At 37.8% G+C, this 22,908-nt stretch overlaps 1 protein-coding gene across 3 annotated transcripts in view; it reads left to right on the top strand.

Annotated features, from left to right (window-relative positions):
* The window catches only part of S1P (membrane-bound transcription factor site-1 protease), a 680,544-nt gene that overhangs the window by 40,937 nt on the left and 616,699 nt on the right, over positions 1–22,908 (top strand). For all 3 annotated transcript variants that reach the window (XM_090381734.1, XM_090381736.1, XM_090381735.1), the window contains exon 3: positions 15,078–15,229. In XM_090381734.1, the coding sequence (XP_090237860.1) occupies positions 15,078–15,229 (152 nt within the window). The remainder of the gene's footprint in view (positions 1–15,077; positions 15,230–22,908) is intronic.

The following is a 22,908-nucleotide window of genomic DNA, read 5'->3' as shown; positions in this document are numbered from 1 at the left end:
TAACAAAGAACATGGCATACAGAAATTGCAACTAACACGATGCGTGTAAGTGAGATACAGAGTAAAGTGTTTACGAAGTTTAACTATAGGAATGAAGAGATTCTGAACATTTACAGAGTTTTATTTTACTGTACTGAAGTTATGGTCTTTTTGTCCTTTTAAAAGGAAGCAGAAATTTTTAACAATTAAATCAAATATTGAGATTTTAAACAGACTTTCAAAGGGAGAAAATGGGTGTTCATTATCAAGATTTTAGGAGTTGGAAAGTCACCCATAATAGAAATTAAAAACAAGGAAAAAATTTTAAAGTTCTCATTGAAACTTGATTCAGATGGTGCAAAAAAAAAAGAGAAAAACTATGAGAACAGCTAATAACCCATTCCTCGATGTTTGTTGTTTTAGTTGGGTTTTGAGAGTATCAGCAACTAAGGCTATATTGTTCCGTGGTCGATTTTCTGTTTGCTGGACGAAAACCCTGGTTTTGGGGAGAAAAACCATGCTATACTCTCTTGAGACCAACCAACTCATCTACGTTGGGAAAAAGGCCATAAAAATTCCTCCCATCATTGGAGGGACTTGAAAGCAGGTCTTTTACACCCAGGGTGGGGAAGACAGCAATTCTACCAGCTGTGCTAACCAAGAGGACTAGGTACAAGCAACAAACTGAATACTGTCCAACTCAATTACTCTTGCTGAAAAGAGTGAGAGATCTGACAAGAAAGAAATGAAGTTTGAAAATGGTGCAGCAAAAAATAAGTAATTATTTTCGTTAAAGGCCTACACATATGTGTTATTGTGACTAAAAGTTCCATTTGTTTTGTTACCTATGGCTAAAAATACGTAAGTACAACTTAGTGTTTTTATTTCTAAACTTACTAAATCTTTTTTTTTTTAATCTCCAGAACTGTATTTTTGATAAGTTTGAAAATCCAAACAAATTGGAAGTCCAGACTACCCCCGTCCCAATTAATTTGGATTATCAATGCTCTACTGTACTTTGAATGCCTGCATACACAGAGCAGATATATAAGTTTTTAACATTATGAAAGAACTGATAACTAACCTTAGAGTTTAATATGTTTAATCCACTTAGTCAGGATGATTGTATGGAATTTTATATGCTATTAAAGATTAGGCTATTAAATGTCTTTGGTCTGTAATCGATCATGTGATCATGATATCTTTCGAGGCAGTGTTAGGTGGGTCGGAAAACTGCTAGTTTGGTGAGTTTCACAGACTAAAAGGTTAACAGTAGCCGCAGGCAGAGGTGAAAGTGATTCTTGTACTGCTTCTATTAGATTGAGCAGCAGCCTGGAAAGTAAGGTGCTAGAGATTTCAGAAACTGGTGGGATTCATCATGGAACAAGTAAATATGTGGGCTGTTAGGATAAACTGAGAGTAAGAACAGGTGCATATATATTTGCATGTACACCAATGCTAGGAGTATAGTAAATAAATAGTAAATAAGGTTTAAGGTGCTTATTATTTCACCAATTTTTAGTTCTTGATATATACTTGTGCATCATGTTGCTAAAAGAATATTTAAGAAAAAATTCAGTCACTAAAGAAACATGTGGATGCCCTAGAGAAACAAATAAAATTAGACTCATCAGGGACTGAAGTATTTAGTGACTTGCCAAGTGATGCATCACCAGTTTGGGCCCAACAAAATAGTGAAGTGCATACTGCTATGGTTCAAAGGGATTTAGTTTTATTGGGAGACTGCATTATCAGGGAAATGGGTATCATTAATTTTTATTTTTATTTTTTTTATAATTAAGGATAAATGACTAGAACCAGAGTGTGTATCTGCTGGAATTTGGTTTTAAGGGAGTAAAAGAGAGCATTATTATACACCTGGAGACTAATGTTATTAAGTGTACATGAACTGATAATTTGTTGGATAAATATTGGACCATGCTGAAAACGTTTCATGGTTAGGTCAGGATGTATTTTTTTTTTTTTTTTTTTATGTAAACCCCAAACACGAGAGGTATTAGAACCTATATTGCTTATTACCGTGATTGGGTTTGAGGTTGAGAAGACGAAGATATTTGTTGACATTGGACTTTAACTTCTGTAGACTATAATTTTCAGGAAATACGTATGAAGAAGGTTGTTCCAGAAAATGGCAGTTGAATGAATTAATGAGGAAGATGAAAAGTTGGTTCTGTGAGTTTCAAGTTGGACAGTAAATGGATGTTGGCTGGTGGCGGCACGTGTTTGGACTGTTTTGAGAGAGAGGGCGGGAATTATAGAAGCCAATTCAGAAGAACAGTGCCCACGGAAATATCTGTAGAAGAGGCATGCAGCAGAAACAGTACGTCTATGAGACAGCGAGTGAAGAGACTCTGTTAGAGATAATTCATTAATTAACATAACTGCCCTCTTCTGAACGGAATCAAGAAGCCTGAGAGAGGTTTTGGGGGCACCGTCCTAGATGTGGGAACAATATTCCCTGGTAGGGCTGATTTGCGATTTGTAAAGGATGAACAGCTGTTTGGAAGAAAAGTAATGCCGAGAGCAAAAGAGAAAACCAAGTTTTTTAGATGCAGAGGAAGCAATATTTGTAATGTGCTTGTGCTAAGAGAGATTAGAAGTCAGGGTAATCCCCAAAAGAGATATATCATTTTGCCTAGAAATCGTAGTGTCACCAAAGAGAAGCATAGGAACAGAAGAATCCTTTTTTTGTGAAATATAAGACAAGACTGAGTTTTAGAAGGATTGAAATTAACTAAGTTGTCTTTGCCCCACTGGAGAATACCTGGAGATTGGCATTTAAGGAATTGGTAGCAGATTTTCGAGGTTGAAGCTGATTGAGCAGGGCAAGGTTTCTCAAAATGGAAAGTGGAATGCAATGTGCTATCACCGGCAAAACTGTGGATAGGATTTCTAATCAATGGAAGAAGATCATTAATATACAAGAGGAAAAGAGTGGGGAAAGAACTGAACATTGGGGGACACTGGCATTACTGGAGAAGTTAGAAGACAGAGAGCCATCTACCATCACCCTCAGTGAGCGATCAGAGAGAAAACTGGATAACCAATTACAAAAAACAATTGGCAAACCATAATATGGAAGCTTATTTAGAAGACCTTTAAGCCAAACACGATTGAAAGCCTTTGAGGTATTGAGAGAAACTGCTTGTGTTTCACCGAACTTTTCCATTGAAAATTAGTCCATAAATGGGTAACATAAGCCAGAATATCACCAGTGGATCGACACTGACGGAATCCATACTGGCGATCGTTGATCAGACGGAAGGTTTCTAGGTAGTTTAAGAGTTGGCGGTTAATTGATTTCTCCATGACTTTAGAAAGAGTAGAAGTAATTGCAATGGGACGATAATTGGATGGGAGGGATTTGTCACCCTTTTTAGGAACTGGCTGGATATGAGCAAATTTCCAGCAGAAGAAAAAACACCTTTGAAAGAAGAAAGTGAAAAAAGGCAGCAAAGGACAGAAGTAAGTTCAGGAGCACAGGTTTTGAGAATAAGTGGAGAAATACCATCGGGACCTGGAACTTTCTTGGCATCAAGATACATCAAAATCCTTCTGACATCCTTTGACAGAAGATCACAGGAGACATTGAATGGAGCGTGTTGGGAATGGTGGGATGTGTTTTACCAAGATTATTAATACATGAGTTGGAAGAAAAATGGGATGCTAGCAGGTCAGCTTTATCCTTGGCTGAAGTGACAACTGAATCTTCTGGTTTGGACAGAGGTGGGAGCAAAAGTTGCCGCCAATAGCTTTGGCAAGAGACCAGAATGCTCAGCTACCATTAAGGCAAGAAGCAAGTTTTTTACTCTTAGCCTGTTCAAACTCTAATTTGGACTGATTAATAACTGCTTTACAATTGTTGCGAGCTTTGGTGTAGGCAGAAAATGAAACTGAAGAATTAGAAACAAGCCAATTATGATATGCAACGTTCTTCTCTTGAACGGCCTTAGCACATTTATTGGAAAACCAAGGTTTAGATAAAGGACGAGATTTTAAAGTGGAGTGTGGGATAAACGATTCCATTCCTGCAAGAATAATTCACTGATACCATCTGAGCAAACGTTGACATCAGAAGTTTTGAAACAGTAACCAGACCAAGGAAAAGAAGAAAAGAAGTCTCGCAGGTCATCCCATTTTGCATTCTTGTAATGCCAAACAATACGAGGTTGGGAATAGGCATGAGATAAAGGTTCCATTGGAGAAGAGACAATCACCAAGTTGTGATCTGAAGTGCCTAAAGGACCTCTCACTTCAACCTTGTACTTAGAAGGGTTGTTTGGGAGAAAAAGATCAAGCGTGTTGGCTGTATGGCTAGGATTGTCCAGTATTCTTGTAGATAAATGAACAATCTGTGCAAGGTCATTAGAAATTGCAAAAGCCTCAGCATCTCGACCAGCTGGGTCGGTGTGACTAGAAAACGGAAGCCAGCTGGAGTTGTGAATATTAAAATCACCAAGGAAAATTACCTCACTGTTAGGAAAGTTGGACTGGAGAAAGTCAAGTTGCAAAGAGAGGAAGTCAAAGAGCTCCAAGTGATTAGTGGAGAACTGTAGAGACAACAGATGAATTTGACACAATGAAGTAGAGAGATTTTAAGCTAGATAAGATCGAAAAGAGCAGATACCAAATTACCAAATCATTGACAGGGAATATCGGACTAATTCACAAGTACCACCTTTGAGGCGAAAGAATCATATAGCGAATAATTTGGGCAACTCAGATGAGCAGTAGTTGAATCAACCAATAATTGAGATTCTGTCAGAAAAAGTACATGGAGTTTGGCAGACTGCAAGTGGAAATGGACATTGTTGAGATTAGAATTGAGACCACATATATATGTGATATGAATTAGGAAGTGTTTGGGAGGTTTAGATCTTTTCGCAGATAAGCTTATTGTATTAGTTTGACAATTCATGGTGTATTCAATAGTAAGAAAAAGTGGGGGTGCATGCTATATGAAGTAATGAAATTTTTGGATATGGCATACCCATGGTAAGAATATATACAGATCCTTGACATAATGTGACCTCAACAATGTCCCCCCCCCCCCGCATACACACTACTCGGACTCCCTCCAGTCTCTATCTGGCAGAGTAGAGGTAGCAAGATTATACACTAGCTGATCCGGAAGCCTCCTATAGAGTTACCAATAGGTTCGGTCCGGTGTACTAACTAGCGGCCAGCCTGCAAACACTGTTTTAGAGCTGTACCCTCGAAATGTAAGGAAGAGTGGATCTTTCCACAGTTTTCATCATAACCTCAAAAGTTATCAACACACTGAATGATGCAAAGGGTTGACCGGAACTTAGCTCTGGAGACTAAACATGGGTTCCACTACTTCAAGCCTCCAATAAGAAAAGTGGTGGTATTGCACCAGTTGATGAGAGTCATCTACCACCTAGTACTGCCTGGTAACACAGGCACCTCCGTAGCCAGGTGGGAAGAAGCAGCAGTGCGTAGTACACGCTTCTTGATTAGACCGGGGTTCGAGCCCGTCACCACCAAATACGGAGGATGCGGAAAGGTCAGGGAATGACCACCGCATATCCCGGAACAATATGGCCTTAGTTGCTAATGCTCCTAAAAACCAAATGACAAACAACAAGCCTGGTAACACAGAGGGGTGGCATTCCTCCCTGTGGTGTGGGCACCACACATCAACACCTGCTTACGTTGGTTCACATCTCGGTGGTCACCCACCAAGATGTGAACCAACACCGAGATGGAGTTTGGCAGACTGTTAGTAATTCTGGGAGGTTATACCCAGAATTACTAACAGTCCCACCGTTGGGACTGTTAGTTCTGTCTATAGTTCTGTCCAGTCATAATAGGAGGGACTATATGCCAACAGCCTTGTGGATTAAGTCAAGACATGATGGACTCATGTCTTGACTTAATGATGGACTTGTGGACTTGACATGATGGACTTGTGGATTAAGTCAAGACTTCAAGACATGAAGATTTTTTGGGGGCAAACATTTTTATTAGCTTGGCTCACATTTGTTGTTAGAAGGAACCTATATTGTAGAGATGGAATTTATTTGAACAAAGATGGTGCTAAGATGAGACATTGGGAAATTTAAATATGCATTTATCTGATGATACGTACAGATCAAAGTAATGCTTGCACACATCACAAAATTTCTTGTTTATTGCTACATCAAAGAATGTATGCCAAGGGTAGTGATGTTTCAAAAAAGGAATCTGTGTCTACAGTAATGTCAGGAGTGTTGTCAGTGAAATGAGTGAATCTGAACAGCAGTTAGGTCAGGACAATAGAGCTGATGGAAATATGGTGACACCCAATAGAAATAAGGGATGATGAGTTTCACTTTTGTATTTACAATGTATTTAGGAAGGATAGGGAAGATAGAAGGGCTGGTGGGGTCATGCATTTTATCAAAAGCAGCTTGAGCATTACAAAAGTTTGTAGATTCCTAAGTTATCCATTCTAGTATAGAATGAATTAGTTGTAAGCATAGGTATAACGAGTAATTTATAGACCAGAAGATGGTAAAGATCATAAGAAAGCCTATATATGTAGGTGGAATGGTTGAGCATGGGTGAATATCTCATGTGTGATTTCAATTTGTCCCTTATTGGTTGAAGCAAGTGAGAGGGAAACTCACAATGGGAACAAAATTTTTAAATTAACTAGATAGTTATTTGTATTTGCATGTTAGGGAAAGTACTAGTGGGGCAAGAATATTCAGCGAAGGTAAAGAAAGCCAACACGAGAACGATGAGAAACGTCGGATAACTTATGTGGAAAATTAGTTTCCTGGTACGGCACTCTTGTGCTGCTTGCTCGATAAACAGACCATAGGTGTTATCTGTCTGGAGCAAAGTTGAGAATGATATATTGATTGACAGGTAGGCGTGGCAAATGATGTGCTGATTGGTGCACAAACACAACACACAATAATGTTGGGTTAGTGTCATTTTAGTAGCACTCAGAAGCACTAATGGTAACTTGCCCTAATGAACGCTTTCCATAATGGTGAAAAAAGGTCAGGTTACCTCCACTTGAATCCCATGGGAGCTTGAACACCTCCCGAAATGGAGGGGGTAACCTAACCTTTTTTCTTTAGAATCATGTGGACTAGCACATAAATTGTTTATTAACAAAATATTATTTTTTTATTACGGTACTTTTATTTTTAAAGATACTCTTGTGGATACACATGTATCATAATGTCAATCAACACCTCAACAGCTATTCACTATATATATTCTATATATATATATATATAGAATCTTTCTTTCTTTCTTTCTTTTCTTATATTTTCCTAACCTAATGTTTAAGGTTAGGTCACTAAATACAAGGAAACCGTTTCTATTATTTCCTAACCTACCATTTAAGGTCAGGTTACGAAATATAACGAAAAATAAAGAAACCTTTTCCTTTTTTCGTAACCAAACCTAAATCAACAGTATAGTAAAAACACTCATGAACTCCAAAAATCTGTTTCAATAATGAGAAAAAAACATAATGAAGAACATAAAATTGAACAGAACGAAACTTTTATTAATTTAGTTTTCATCAAAAAATCAACCAACATTTTATTTTCCTTACAAATTTTTTCCATCTTTAAAAGATTCATCACTACTATTACCCGTTTACCGTTCATTACAAAACTATTATGCACCGTTCTTTTCTCATAAATACACATTATAATGCCAGCCAGTGACAACACAGTAGCTTGTCCTCTGTCGCACCCACCACCAATAATTTCATTGTTTGCCCCGCCTACCTGTCAATCAATATATCCTTCTCGATTTCGGCTCCAGACCGATAACACCTACCGTCTGTTTACCAAGCGAGCAGCGCTAGAGTTTGGTGTTGGGAAACTAATTTTCCGCATAAGTTATCCAACGTTTCTTGTTCTCGTGTTGGCTTTCTTTACCTTAGCTGAATATTCTATATCAGACATCACCCATGAAACAAACCACATCATAAGGCCGACAGTACAGGAACCATTAGCAGGAAGTGGTCATAAGGGTCTAAGATAAGAGCTTTTGCTGTTTCATGTAAACAGAAAAATTAAATAAAAATTAAAAAATAATAAAATTACCTGAGTCCCATCTCATGCAGGATCCTCCAATTGTGCAGTGCTCTCTTTGTTGACAATTTCAGTATCTTGACTCAGTCATGCAACATGGAGTTGTTGAAAGACAATTGCAGCTATCCATTAACTGCCTTTACTTCTAGGCATTGCATAATTATTTCAGGTTCTCTTCTGTGAAGGCCATTCACAGAACATTCTGTGAATGGCCTTCAGAACATTCAGAACAGAACATTCACCTTGAACCAGAACTGAAGCTCAGACAAACTGTCATTCCAATAGCATCCGAGACAGAATTCCCAATGCTTGTATTCAATGCACAGCTGACATTCTTCAACATGTCTGTCAACTGTAGACAAAGTATGTAAGGGGTTGGAACCTCCTATGTGCCATCTTATCTAACAACTGGGGAGCAGATTACTGCACTTTATTTTGCCTGTACTGTGCACTTGTCCAGTCTAAATTGGACTGTAGGTCGCATGTGCTAGCCAGAAATAGCATACTTCAATTGCTTCACCCAGTCCATTATATCCTCATTGCTACTGGAGCATCCCAAATTTCCCCTGTCCAGCAAAATCAATTGAACTACCTCTTTCACTCTGGCAAAAGCAATTGTCACTACAGTATATTTTTTAAATCAGTGGTTCCCAAAGTGGGCAATAATGCCCCCTCTGGGGGTGGTGGGTTTACCTAGGGGTGCTAATAGGCAAGGGAGGGTGGCTGATGGTGTCCTCCATTTTGCCATGGTTGTTCTAGGAAGTGTGTGTCAGTGTTGGGTTGTAGATCTTCAGTGTGTCTATCAGCCAGCTATGGGGCACCGAGTCAAAGGCCTTGCCGTGGCCAATGTAGGCCTTGTACAGGTTGCAGTGCTTCTTGTAGGCTTGCTCCATAACTGCAGCATCAATTGTCAATTGCTCCTTGCATCTTCTGCTCATCTGCTTACATCTCTTCTGTTGCTCGGCTATGATAGTCTGGCTCTCCAAGTGGTCTGATATCTTCTTAGTTATGCAGCTGGTCATGATCTTGTACACTGTTGGGAGAAGGTGATTGGTCTGTACTTTTCCAGGTTTGTGGTGTCTTTAGCCTTCAGGTAGATGATCCCTTGAGTCAGAGACTCTGAGATTGTGTCAGCGTTCATTATTATCTGGGTGGACTGTTCTGCTGTGTGCCTGTGTGTGTACAACTGAACTTCTTGTATCAGTAGTTGTGGATGTTATCTATTTCTGGGGTTCGCCAGTTGTGAGACTGCAGTGCTGATTGACTGTTGTACATCTTCCTCCTGAATCTCCCATTTTGTCATCTCTTGCATGTTCTTGGTTTTCTTCCTTTGTAGATCTATCCAGGAGGCACAGCCATTATGGCTAAATTCATTGCTCCACCGGTTTCCCCAGAACTCCTCTAGTATCTTCTGTTTGGGGATCCATTGCCTTCCTTCTCCTCTTGTCCTATTTTCTTGTAGAAGGCTTTCTGGTTTTCATCAAATATCCTGTTGTCTGTTTTCCTCTGGGCATGTTCCCTATAGTGGTGAAGTCTCTTGCTGTGTGCCAGGAGTTTCTGCTTGAGGGTGTGAAGGTATTCTTCAGTCCTCTGATTATAGGTCTTGTGTTTGCTGTGGGTGTTTTCTTTCTTGAGGATGGCCTTCACTTTTCTGACCAGCTTCTTACTTCTGTTACTCCATTAATCCTGGTGATTGCCTCAACGGCACAGTAAATGGGTGTGTGGATGGCTCTAGTGTTACTTTGTTGTTGTTGAAATAATCTGGTATTATTCACTTATTAAGGTGGTCTGTGACTTGCCACAGGATTTTGTTGGGGCTCTGCTTTGATATGGTGTGGGTCTTTGTGGGGTCCATTCCCTCGAATTCTGCCAGGGCTTTATTCCACTCTTCTTCTATTCTGGATAACACGACCTCATCTGTTTCCACTTCGGTTGCTTCGGATTAGTTCATGTACTTGTTGTTCCTCCTCCTCCACTTCTGGTTCCATTGTGTCTGTATTTGTTGTTTGTAGTTGGTTGCTCAGATCCTGCTCGAGATTTCCGAGTATTGCAGGAACTATCAGGTTCTTCTTGACAATGGTCAGTCTGGTGTGCTATTTGCTGTTTAGTGATCTGAACAGTCGGGAACTGTTCCAACCACTTGGTGTGTAGTTTCTTCCTGCACATTGTCATGTCTGTCTCTAGCTTCATAGTATGCTCACATGATGAACTTATTCATATCGATGCTCCACTTCATGCATTTGCTTCTTCTCTCCTGGGTGGTTACTAGTGCAGTTCTGCAGGAAGCACTTACAGTTGGTTGGGCTGGATGGTCTTGCCCTTCAGTTCTGGTAGCCATACGGGAGACGGTGCCACTCATTCCACCGTTGTCTGCAGGCAACTGTCTGCGACTTTTAGAGTCAACCCCTCTGCCTAAGACCTGAATGTGAGTGACTTTATCCTGCACCGCGCTTGATGCAGTATGTTCAATATTTCTACAACTCATCTTCATCCTGCTATGGAGGTGGACTTGTTTAGCATTGTCATCCAGTGGTGGGTGGTAGTTATGGGAGTGACACCAGATGGTGCCACATTCTGCTTCAGCCAATGAAATGACTTGATTTTTTTTTGTGGTGTAATTTTAACCTGGTTTCTTGATGTTGGTGGTTGGGTGTTGTAACAACTGGGCTAATCGCACTCCCTTATTATTATTATTATTATTATTCTTTCTCCTCCCTGACGGAGATCTATTGCTGCTACGCTTTTTATGTAGTGCCTGTGGCACCACACTGGCGGTTGATACAGTGATTGGGATGGTTGTCCCAATCACCGTGTCAATGTGATTGGGACAACCCTGGCAATGTCTACCTACCATCACTGATGGTAGACATTGCCATATCTTCTAACTTCTCCATTAATGCTTATGTTCCCCAGTGTTCTTCCACTGACTGGAAAATCCTCTCCATAGTTTCCATGATGATAGCACATTACATTCCATCTATCAGTTTGAGAAACTTTGTACTACATAAGCAGCTTCAGCCTCTCTAATATAAGTTAGTTAATTTCAGTCCTTCTAAAGCTAAGTACGCTTATTTCTTGAAAAATAAGAGTCCACTGCCTATATGCTTACCTTCAATGATACTCAGATTTCTAGTCAAGGTCATATATCTCTATGAAAGATTACTCTGAGTTTTAATCTCTCTCTCTCTTGTCTGTCATAAGTGCATCTCAAATATTGCTTCTTTTGCATCAAAAAAAAACTTTTTTGTTCATGGCATTACTTTTCTAAACAACTGTTCACTCTGTACAAATATTAGATCTAACCTTTCTGGGATATTAAGTCCCCAAAACCTCTCTGAAGCTTCTTGATTCCATTCATAAATTAATGTCCATTCATTAGTTAATTAATGACCCATACTTTTACAAGTGTCTCCACTCTGTCTCATAAACATTCAATTTCTGCTGCATGCCTTTTCTATAGATATTTCAGTGTATGGTGCCCTTCTGAATTGGCATCTAATTTCTTTACTCCACTCTCTTCCAAACCAGTTTAAACATATGCTACAAGCAGCATTCATTCACTGTTCAACTGCAAACTCAGAAAACCAACTTTTTATCCTCCTCATTTATTCCCATTGCTTATCCCCTAATATAAGACAGTGGTTAGGCTGCATCTTGAATACTGCATATAGTTCTGGAAGGATATGGATCTGTTGGAATGCGAGCAGAGAAGAGCAAAAGAATAGTGAGCAGAATAAAAGGGTACTCTTACCATGAAAGACTTCAGTTCTGCAATTTACACTGCTTGGAAATTAGGCACCTTTAAGCAGACCTGATTGAAGTCTTTAAATGGATTGAGGCTTTAAGTGGATTTTGTAAACTGAATGTTGAGAGTGTCCTTACTCTTTCTCAGACAACATATATAAGGGGACATAAATAATAATAAAAAAAATAGCTGTTGGACTAACATGCGAAAATTTGCGTTCAGCCAGAGAATAATTGATTATCGAATCAAAGCGCCATCTGGTGTTGCAGAAGCAGGTAGTTTGAATAAATTTAAGGAAGAATTAAACAAATTATTAGAGGGGATGAATAGATGAGTTGGGTAGTCCCCCCCCTCCCATGATATATAAGCTTGCTTCCTTGCTTTACCATTACTAATACTAGTACTATTTCTTCTACTGCCATTCTCTAAAATAATCTTCACATGACATGTATTTCCTGAAAATACAATCTACTCATACAATCCACAAAAAAATTCAACTCTAATGTTAACAAGTATCTTTTGTCTTCTTAACCTTCAACTCATGCATGGTGCTGTAGGTACCAGTACCATTCATGTTTGGGATTTACACAAAAAAAATAAATTCATAATGCAGTGCTAATGCCATTGCTTTGGAATTAATCACCCATTTGTGTATAATAGTGCTAATATTTTTAGTTTAATTTTATATTATGTTGTGTTAATTGTCACCTTTATCTTCAAATAGGCTTCTGTGGGTTGGGAAAGTTCTGATCCATAATAACTGCAATGAAACACACCAACTATCTGTAACTGAAATGTTATTAAAATAATAATAATAATATAAGACTGGATCAAATTTTATAAAAATAAAAGTAAAATACACTGATTGTACAATAAAAGCAATAAAATGATAGATAAAAATAAAATAAAATATGAAATTACACTATACAGAATTAACTGTCATGGTACCTCCTAAAATAACTGCAGGATCATGGCTTGCAGCATGTGGCATGAGCATTATCCTCCACACATGCATGGAAACTGGAAATGGCTCAGGCGCATGCTAGTTGGAACTGTTCATCTTGTCCAAGAATTACGGTTTCAAGGGGGGGATAAATACAAACTTCCCTGCCTCTATTAATGGTATTATGTTCTGAAGAACAAATCTGCAAGCTCTCGAGCCATTTGCGGTTCCAATATCTGTACGAATTATCAACTATGATGTCATGCAAGCCATGATCCTGCGATTATTTAAGGATGTACCATGACAGTTAAGTCTTACTGTTGATAAGGAGGTGGTCGCCTCTGAAAGCTATGGTTGTTTTTATCGCTTTTAATTCCGTATAGTGTAATTTCATATTTTATTTTATTTTTATCTATCCTTTTATTGCTTTTATTTACAGTCAGTGTATTTTATTTTTATTTGTATATTTTTATTTTTACAAAATTTGATCTGACCTTTTTAATAAAGTTTCAGTTATAGACTTGGTGTTTCATAGCAGTTATTATGTATCATCTTTTTCTCATAACAGATCTGTGTATGTCTGAATACATTTAATGTATTTTACTGTTAGTCTATAAGACTGCTAATGATAAAATTCAATCCAACCCTGGCATAGTAGCTGTATATGGCTAGAGGCCATTAGCTGGTTTGTGTTGCATTATGCAAGTATAATGCCAAGAATGTTTAAAAAATTTATATAAAAATAGCAAAAAAAAGAGAAAATTTTCAAAACAAATAAAATTTAATTTCATTCATTCTACATGGATCTTCTTCCATCACTTTTCCAGAGGTTTTGAAAGGAGTGATATCCAATAAAAATGAATAATGGTTTATGTATATATATTTCTATAACCTCATCCAGTTTTTCTGTGCTATAACACTACATCTTTTTAAATCAGTTTGTGGATCTTGTATATATGCATAATAATGCCAGTTAGCCAAATTATAATTATATTCTCTCTTTCTCTCTCTCTCTTTTTCTCTCTCTCTCTCTCTCTGTATAAAATTCCTGTGCTTCTTATTTTTGCAGTTTGTGTTAGTCTACAGTAAGCATGAGATGGAAAACCAGTGTAATGCTAGAATATATTTTATTTGTTGGAGAAACAGTTTTTTATTTTATCTTATCTTTTGAATCTTTCTGAATATCAGTTTTTTTTCAATTTTAGCTCAGGGTGAGGAAAGTTATAAGTTATGTGTTGGTGAAATAGTTAATAATAGCTTGTTATTAATAGGAAACCAAACTGGCTATGTAGGTAGGATTTTCTGAACATTCGGTTTTCATTGTGCACACATTTTCTATCTGCTTCCTGGCCACTTCGACACAACTTGCCTGACACGGATCATTAAATCAGTGACTCTTCAGGTTCAAGTTGTCTACCACAGATTTACATGTCTTTGCGGTGAGACAGAAAGTTGGGATCACATACTATATTCATGTACTAACTACGAGGATCAGAGAAGAACTCTCACAAATTATTGTGTTCTGCAACCTGGCCAGGAATCTTTGCTTATCCAGAATGCTGGGATTTTTCGGACATTTCAAACTTTTGCCAGAGAAGTTTTTGAGAAGAGACGGCAGCTATTATCTGCAGTTTCATCTTCTTCTGGATCATCTGGGATCGGGATCACTACCTCATAATTGTTCTCATGGTCTTGAAATGGGACCTCGATTAAGACCTCATTTGATATTGATTGTAACCTCATTTGTCTTAATTTTGTATATAATGTATAACTGAAAAAAAAAAAAATCTTTTGTTTTCTCCCCCTCTGGAGTGGGCCCCCCAGAGGGATCTGACCCACCTTTTGGCTAAATCGGGTGCATCTGCGTCTCGAATTGGGACAGTACTAGCACTATTGGAACTGGTCCACCTTCCTGTGGTGTGGACGAGTACTCAAAATGATCTCTCTCTCCAGGTGATTGAGGCTTCTGGGTAGCCAAGAGGCCAGAACAGAACACACACATAATACACACAAACCTACATTCCCACATATCTGGTACTATTCTTTATAGAGATATGAGGCAGAGGTGAACTGATGTTCTAGGAACTGCCCTTTACATTTACATGTCCACATGTCATCACTTAATCGTTTTGATGCGTGACACATGCACATATAGATGTACACAACTGTTCAGGAATATTCTTATAGATGTTGCCATGGTTCATTTATCTGCATAGCAAGTTTGGTTTTCTATTTTATATTAAGATTTCCCTGGCAGTAAACCATAGACACCTATTTAAATACACATATATGCATATACAATTTTTTATTTTTTTTTTTTCAGAATATATTGTGACATTTAAGCAGTTTTATGTGTCGAAAGCTAGAGAAAGGTTTATTGCTGCTGCTTTAAATTCATCAGGGGTTAAGTCATGGCATGTAGTTAAACGTAATAATCCTGCCAGTGAGTTTCCTAGTGATTTTGATGTGGTTCAGGTGAGTTTTTGTTGAATTTTAAAATAGTTATAGGAGAAATATGTAACATTATAGATATTACTTTTTTTATTTGTATATATAATTATTTAATGAATATAAAATATACATCCCAAAATAGTCTTTATTATTGCAAAAAATGCTAAATCAATGGCTATAATTACCAGACGTTTGTTATTTGAATTAAAATGACCAATTTAAAGTGTTTTGAATATTTTATAATTTCTTTTTATATACAGTAAATGCCTGTATAGAATTTTTGAGGAGGGCTAATCTCAAATAAGTGGGAAAGCATTAAAAGCAGAAGACCATTTTTGAGGGCTAATTTTCATATTTCTTCAATATTTTGGTAGCATGACATTGTTTTTTTTTTTTTTTTTCAATGCTTTTCTGCCTTCAAAGCTTTGGGTTAAATATGAAATAAACAAATGTAATACACACCAGAAATAGTTCATATGAAATGAAAAAACTGCATCATATATGAGTCCTAGAATTTAGTCTCTGTCATCCTTCTAGATTTATTCTTTCTTGGAAACTTAAAACAGCAATATAAGAAGGAAAGCATTTTAAATGGGAATGCCACATACATTAAAAAAGTATGTGGCACTTCTTAGGATGGACTAATTATATATGACTTCTTAGGGAAGAGCTTTAAAAGTGAGAATTCTATAATGTGATTGTACTGTATTTACTTTTGACATAATATTATTATTATTAGCTATATGGTGCAAGGAAGCCTGAGGTTTATGCTGTGCCAAAAAAAAAAAAAAAAAAAAAATTCAAAATCCAGAGAGAGAGAGAGCGAGAGCATTTCATTCACTTCTATACCAACATTTTTAATTAAACATTTCCATCAGCACCTGTACATAATCACTTATATCAAAGGCCATTCTGCCAACATTCAGTCTTGCATTATTTGTTTTCTGCGTCATGCATCACAGAGGCTGGTGCCAACGATATTGGCCCTTATGTTCTGTCATAAGTTCTTTTCATGCTCCATGGGGGTGGCCAAGTGAATAAAATTGGGCGTGAGAGTGTGAGAGACTATAGAACTGTAGTTTAGTCACATGTCAGATGAACTAATGAGACTCATGGCAGAGAAGAAAAATGCATGGAATGCATATATATTATCAGGCAACACAGAAGTCTGTGATAGATATAAACCAGTCTGTAATCAAGTCACAAAGGAGTTTAGGCTAGCAAAGGCAGATTATGATAAATCTTTGGCAAAGGATGCTAAGAAAAACAGCAAGGATTCTTTACTTATATAAACTCTAGAAAGAAGGGAATCAGATTGGTCCCCCTTGTTGGTTCTACTGTAGATGATCCTGCTCAGATAGCTGACAAACAATGAGTATTTTGCATCTACATTCACATATGAGGAATTCTGTAGGGAAGTGGAGGACAGAAGCTTATTAAACAATAACAGGGAGCTTAATGATTTTGTAATAAATGAAAGAAAAGTAGAGGAAAAATTGTTGAAGTTAAACATAAGAAAGGCACCTGGGGTGGATGGAATCTCTCCAGTTATATTAAAGGGGTGAATAGGATCTATCCAGTTATATTAAAGGAGGCAGCAAAGGAAGTAAGCAAACCCTTAGCCATAATTATAAGAACATTCTTAGACTCAGGAGAAGTCCCTACAGACTTCCCCTGAGTACAAGGATGCTCTCATAATGACAGACCTAGTAATAGTAATGGAGACATGTGATGCAAGACAGCAAGTGTATGAGCTTATGTAGCAAAAAAACAATTTCACACATTCATTTTCCCTAAAAGTTTGTCCAGTTCCTACTTGAATTTACTTAATCTATCAACATCCACAACAACAGATGGAAGTTTGTTCCAGAAATTAACCACTCGCTGGCTAAAGGCAGATTTCAACACATAGATTCTACAACTGTCTTTCCTCAATTTGAATTTATGTTCGTAATCATAATCAGGTTCATAATCTGAGCAAGTGGAAGAATCCCATCAGAATTCAGCATGCTCAACCCATTCAAGGCCTTATACACCTCACTTAGATCACCTTGCAGGTGCCTAGTCTCCAGCTGCTGCAATTTCCGGAACTTAAGCCTTTCTTGGTATGGTAAGAGAACCCCTTCATTCCCTTCACCAATCTTGTTGCCTTTCTCTGTACACGCTCAAGCAATTCCACATCCTTCCTAAAATGATGCCTCCAGACCTGTATGCAGTACTCAAGGCATGGCCTGACCATTGCGTTATACAAAGGGATAATCACCTCCTTTTCCCTACTAGCAAAATTTCTGTATATTATTGACAATATCCCATGACCGGCTCTGGCAGCCTGTCTGCATTGCTCAGAAAATTTCATATCTGACTGCACAATTACTCCTAAGTCTTTTTCATTTTCTACCACCCTAAGTGTAGTACAGTTGGTACTTTGCAGAAGCATGCTGCCATTACTGTCATTAACAACCCTGCCAACCTTTGTATCATCTACAAACTTCGACATTAAGTCTAATATACCTTCATCAATATCATTGATAAATATACAAAACAACAGTGAGCCCAACACTGAACCCCGGGGACTCCACTAATAACATTAGTCCACGAAGAGCAGCATTCATTGATCTCTCTGTCTTCTCCGATTTAACCATCCTTTTATCCATTTTAGTAACTTACCCGTAATACTATACTGCTCCAATTTGTACAGTAGTCTTCCATGTGCAATAGTGTCAAAAGCTTTCCTGAAATCCAAGTATATGATATCAAAATTATTTTTTGCATCCAGTTCCTTTGTAACCACATCATAGTAATCCAATAAAATTTGTCAGACAAGACTTTCCCTTAACAAACCCATGTTGTGTCTAAATTATTACTGCAGTCTTTTCTAGATGATCCTCCAATGCTTCTTTAACCATCGACTCCATTATTTTCCCCGGAACAGAAGTTAAACTAACTGGTCTGTAATTGCTCGTGTTACCATTGCTTCTTTAACCATTGACTCCATTATTTTCCCCGGAATAGAAGTTAAACTAACTGGTCTGTAATTGCTTGCGTTACCCTTATATCCTCCTTTGTGAATTGGGAATACATTTGCACATCTCAAGTCCAAGGATGCTCTCATAATTATGGCTAGAGGTTTGCTTACTTCCTTTACCACCTCCTTTAATATAACTGGTTAGATCCCATCCATCCCAGGTGCCCTTCTTATGTTTAACTTCAACAGTTTCTCCTCCATTTTGCTATCAGTTATTACAAAATCATTAAGTACCCTGTTACAGTTTGATAAATTTCTGGCATTTCCCTCCATTAATAACTCATGTGTGAATGTAGTTGCAGACCTGTTAGTTTAACTTCTGTTCTGTGGAAAATAATGGAGTCACTGGTTAAAGAAGCATTGCAGGATCATTTAGACAAGACTGCAGTAATAATTCAGACACAGCATGTATTTATGAAGGGAAAGTCTTGACTCACCAGTTTGATTGGGTACTATGATGTGGTTAGAAAGAAACTGAATGCAAAAAATAATTTTGATATCATATACTTGGATTTCGGGAAAGCTTTTTATACTGTTGCGCATGGAAGACTACTCTACAGATTGGAGCAGTGTGTGGTGTTAAGGGATAAAAGAGTGGTTGAGTGGAAGAAGACAGAGAGTGGTAATCAATGGCTGCTCTTCATGTACTAACGTTATCAGTGGAGTTTCCCTGGGGTTCGGTGTTGTGCTCTCTGTTGTTTTGTATATTTATTGATGAAGGTATATCAAACTTAAATTTCAAGTATGCAGATGATACAAAGTTCGGCAGGGTTGTTAATGACAGTGTACTACTGCAACAGGATCTAGAAAAGTTGGTAGAGGGGCTGAGAAGTGGCAACTGTAATTTGTCAGTGTTAAACTTCAGTTTAACATTGACAAATTACAATATACTACATACGGGTAGAAGTAACCCCAGAGAAACATACCATCTGTGTGGTACTACAATTAGGGATGGTAGAAAATGAAAAAGACTTGGTTTTTGTTGTTGTTGTTGTTGGTATGAAAGTTTCACGACACAAGGGCAGCTGTGGCCAATATGTGTCTGTCAGTGTCATTATGTTCATTTTAATGATTTAAGATGGATATATCCGAGCAGTCAGATATGTAGTTTTCTGAGCAATGCAGACAGGCTGCCAGAGCAGGTCATGGGGCATTTTCAATAGTAAGAAAAAGGAGATGATTATCCCTTTATATAACACAATGGTCAGGCCACGCCTTGAGTACTGCTTACAGGTCTGGAAGCTTCATTTTAGGAAGGATATAGAGTTGCTTAAGGGAGTACCGAGAAAGGCAACAAGATTGGTGAGGGGAACAGAGGGCTCCTCTTACCAAGAATAGCTACAGTTCTGCAAATTGCAGCTTCTAGAGACTAGGCACCTGCAAGATGATGTGATTGAGGTGTATAAGGCCTTGAATGGGTTGAGCAGGCTCAATTCTAATGGGATTCTTCCTCTTTCTCAGATTATAAACCACACCTTGGTGGTCACTTAAGTGACCACCGAGGTGTGAACAGGGATTGATGTGTGGCATCCACACATCAATCTTCTCTGGCTTAAAACCTCTCTACCACATTCTGTCATATTCATCTGTTGCCTCAATCATTCTCCCAACTCCACTAATCACTTAGAACTTTTTGACTTCCTCTCTTTGAAACTTGACTTTTTCCAGTCCAACTTTCCTAACAGTGTGATAATTTTCCTTGGTGATTTTAATGTTCACAACTCCAGCTGGTGCCCGTTTTCTAGTCACACGGATCCTGCTAGTTGAAATGCTAAAGCCTTTGCAATTACCAATGACCTTGCAGAGATTAATCATTTACCTACCAGAATACCAGACAATCCTAATCATACAGCCAGTACATTAGATCTTTTTCTCACAAACAACCCTTCTTAGTATATGGTTGAGTGAGTGTTCTTCTAGACACCTCAGATGACAACTTGGTGATGGTCCTTTCTCCAATGGAGTCTCTCTTTCTCTCGTGGCCATTCTCAACCTCGTGTAGTTTGGCATTACAAGAATGCAAATTGGGATGATCTGCCATATTTCTTTTCTTTTCCTTGGTTGGATTACTGTTTCAAATCTTCTGATGTCAGCATTTGCTCAGATCGTGTCAGTGAATTTATTCTTGTAGGAATGGAATCCTTTTTTTCACACTCCACCTTAAAATCTTGTTCTTTATCTAAACCTTGGTTTCCAATAAATGTTGCCAAGGCAGTTCAAGAGAAGAATGTTGCATATCATAATTGCCGTGTTTTCAAATCTCCAGGTTCATTTTCTGCCTACACCAGAGCTCGCAACAATTGTAAAGCAATTATTAATCAGTCCAAACTAGATTTTGCTAAACTTGCTTTTTGTCTAAATGGTAGTCGAGTATTCTGGTCTCTTACCAAAGCTATTGGCTGCAACTTTTGCCCGTCTCTGTCAAAACCAAATGGTTCTATTGCCACTTCATCCAAAGATTAAACTGACCTGCTAGCATCCTTTTTTTGGTTCCAACTTTGATGATCTTGGTAAACCTCCTCCCAGCATTCCCAGTACACTCCATTCAATGCCTCCTGTGGTCTTCCATCAGAAGGATGTGAGGACAATTTTGATCAATCTTGATGCTAAGGAAGCTCCAGATCCTGATGATATTTCTCCACTAGTTCTTGAAACCTGTGCTCCTGAACTTATTCCTGTTCTTTGTTGCCTTTTTTCATTTTCTTATTCCAAAGGTATTTTTCTTTCTGCTTGAAAATTTTCTCATATCCAGCCAGTTCCTAGAATGGTCGACAGATCCCTCCCATCCAGTTATTGTCCCATTTCACTTTCCTTCTACTCTTTCTAAAGTAATGGAGAAATAATTTAACTGCCAGCTCTTAAAATATCTAGAACTCTTCAATCTACTCAATGATCACTAGTATGGATTCTGTCAGTGTGTCAATTTGCTGGTGATATTCTGGCTTATGTTATCCTTCTATGGACAAATCCAGTGAAAAAGTTTGGAGAAACTCAAGCAGTTGCTCTTGACACTTCATAGTCTTTTGGTCATGTTTGGCATAAAGGTCTTCTAAATAATTTTCTGTCTTATGATTTTCTAACTTTTTTTTGTAATTTGGCTTGCAGTTTTCTCTCTGACCGCTCACTGCATGTGATGATAGATGGCTCTATCATCAAACTTCACCACTAATGCTGGTGTTCCTCAAGGTTCAGTTTTCTCTCTCCCACCCTTTTTACTCTTGTATATTAATGACCTTCTTCCACTGACCAGAAATCCTGTAAATAGTTTTGCCATTGATAGAATATTGCATTCTATCTTCCAGTTTCAGAAACCTTGCCTTGCCTTGCACAAACAGCTTGAACTTCTTGAATATCCACTACCAATATCCTAATTATAGGATATTGCAATACAAAGCTTTGGCCATAGAATGGTATCTTCAGAACACGGCACTTAAAATATTAAATGTGAAACTACCAGCTGGCCTCTCCTCAATATGGAGCCTAACACGTTTTAAATTACCACATGTCTAACTCAAAGAATCACGGGAACTAGAACTACCTTCTAAACTCTTTCTCTACTTACCCCAATTTAGTCAACTGATGATGATTCAATCGAAAGTCCCTGTTTTAGACTCTTGACTTCCTACATTATTATCCTTCTTAGCAGTTTACCTTTAATAACTTTTATATATGACAACCATAGGAAGAGGGAGTGCATTTCGTTTTCCTCTGGGCTCTGTTTTAATCATTTATGTATTAATTTTAATTCTGTTTCACCTTCATTATACAAATTATGTGATAAACGGTTCAAGAGGTAGATATTGAACTATTAAGCTTTTGCTATATTTCAATTTATGATTTGGATAGTCTTAATTTATTCGAAAACCAAGGTTGAGATGTTAATAAAGAATGAAATGTTAAGTTGGAGTATAGAATAAAGGATTTCATCCCTACATTAATAATTTCTCTGACATAATCTCTGCAAGCATTGATATCAGATTTCAAACTGTAGATCAAGGAAAAGAAAAATCTTTATTTTTCTTTTCCTTGATGATCTGCAGATCATCCTATTTTGCATTCTTGAAATGCCAAGCAACATGAGGCTGAGAATGACCATGAGAGGAAACCTCCATTGAAGAAGAGACTATCACCATCAAGTTGTGATCTGAGATACCGAGAGAACTGCTCATCTTGACTATGTACTTTAAGTGTGGTTTAGATTGCCTGGTATTCTGGTAGGTATATGAACAATCTGTATGAAGTCATTAGTAATTGCAAAAACCTCAGAATCTCGAACAGCAGGTTCTGTGTGACTATAAAACTGAAGCGAGTGGTGAACATTAAAATTGCCAAGAAAATTACCAAGGTGTTAGGGAAGTTGGTCTATAGAAAGCACGGTTTCAAAGGAAGGGGGTCAAAGAGGTCCATGTGATTAGTGGAGATTACCTCCTGTGATTAATTAAGACTACATCTTGCAGAACCAAAGTATTCTATGTTGATTAATGGAAATTGCAACTGAAGTTGCCACTGAATAAAAAATGCAACTGAATGAAAATTGAATATAATGAAAAGTTGAAACCGAATTAAAGAAGTGGCAACTGAAGTTTAACATTGACAAATGCAAAGTACTGCATATGGGTAGCAATAACCGAAGAGAAATGTACCAACTGTGTGGTACTACACTCAGGAAAGTGGAAAG

Source organism: Mastigoproctus giganteus, chromosome 9, assembly GCF_048544385.1.
Source record: "Mastigoproctus giganteus isolate SK-2022 chromosome 9, ASM4854438v1, whole genome shotgun sequence".
NCBI classification, from domain to species: Eukaryota; Metazoa; Arthropoda; class Arachnida; order Uropygi; family Thelyphonidae; genus Mastigoproctus; species Mastigoproctus giganteus.
This window is presented reverse-complemented; position numbering and strand designations above follow the sequence as displayed.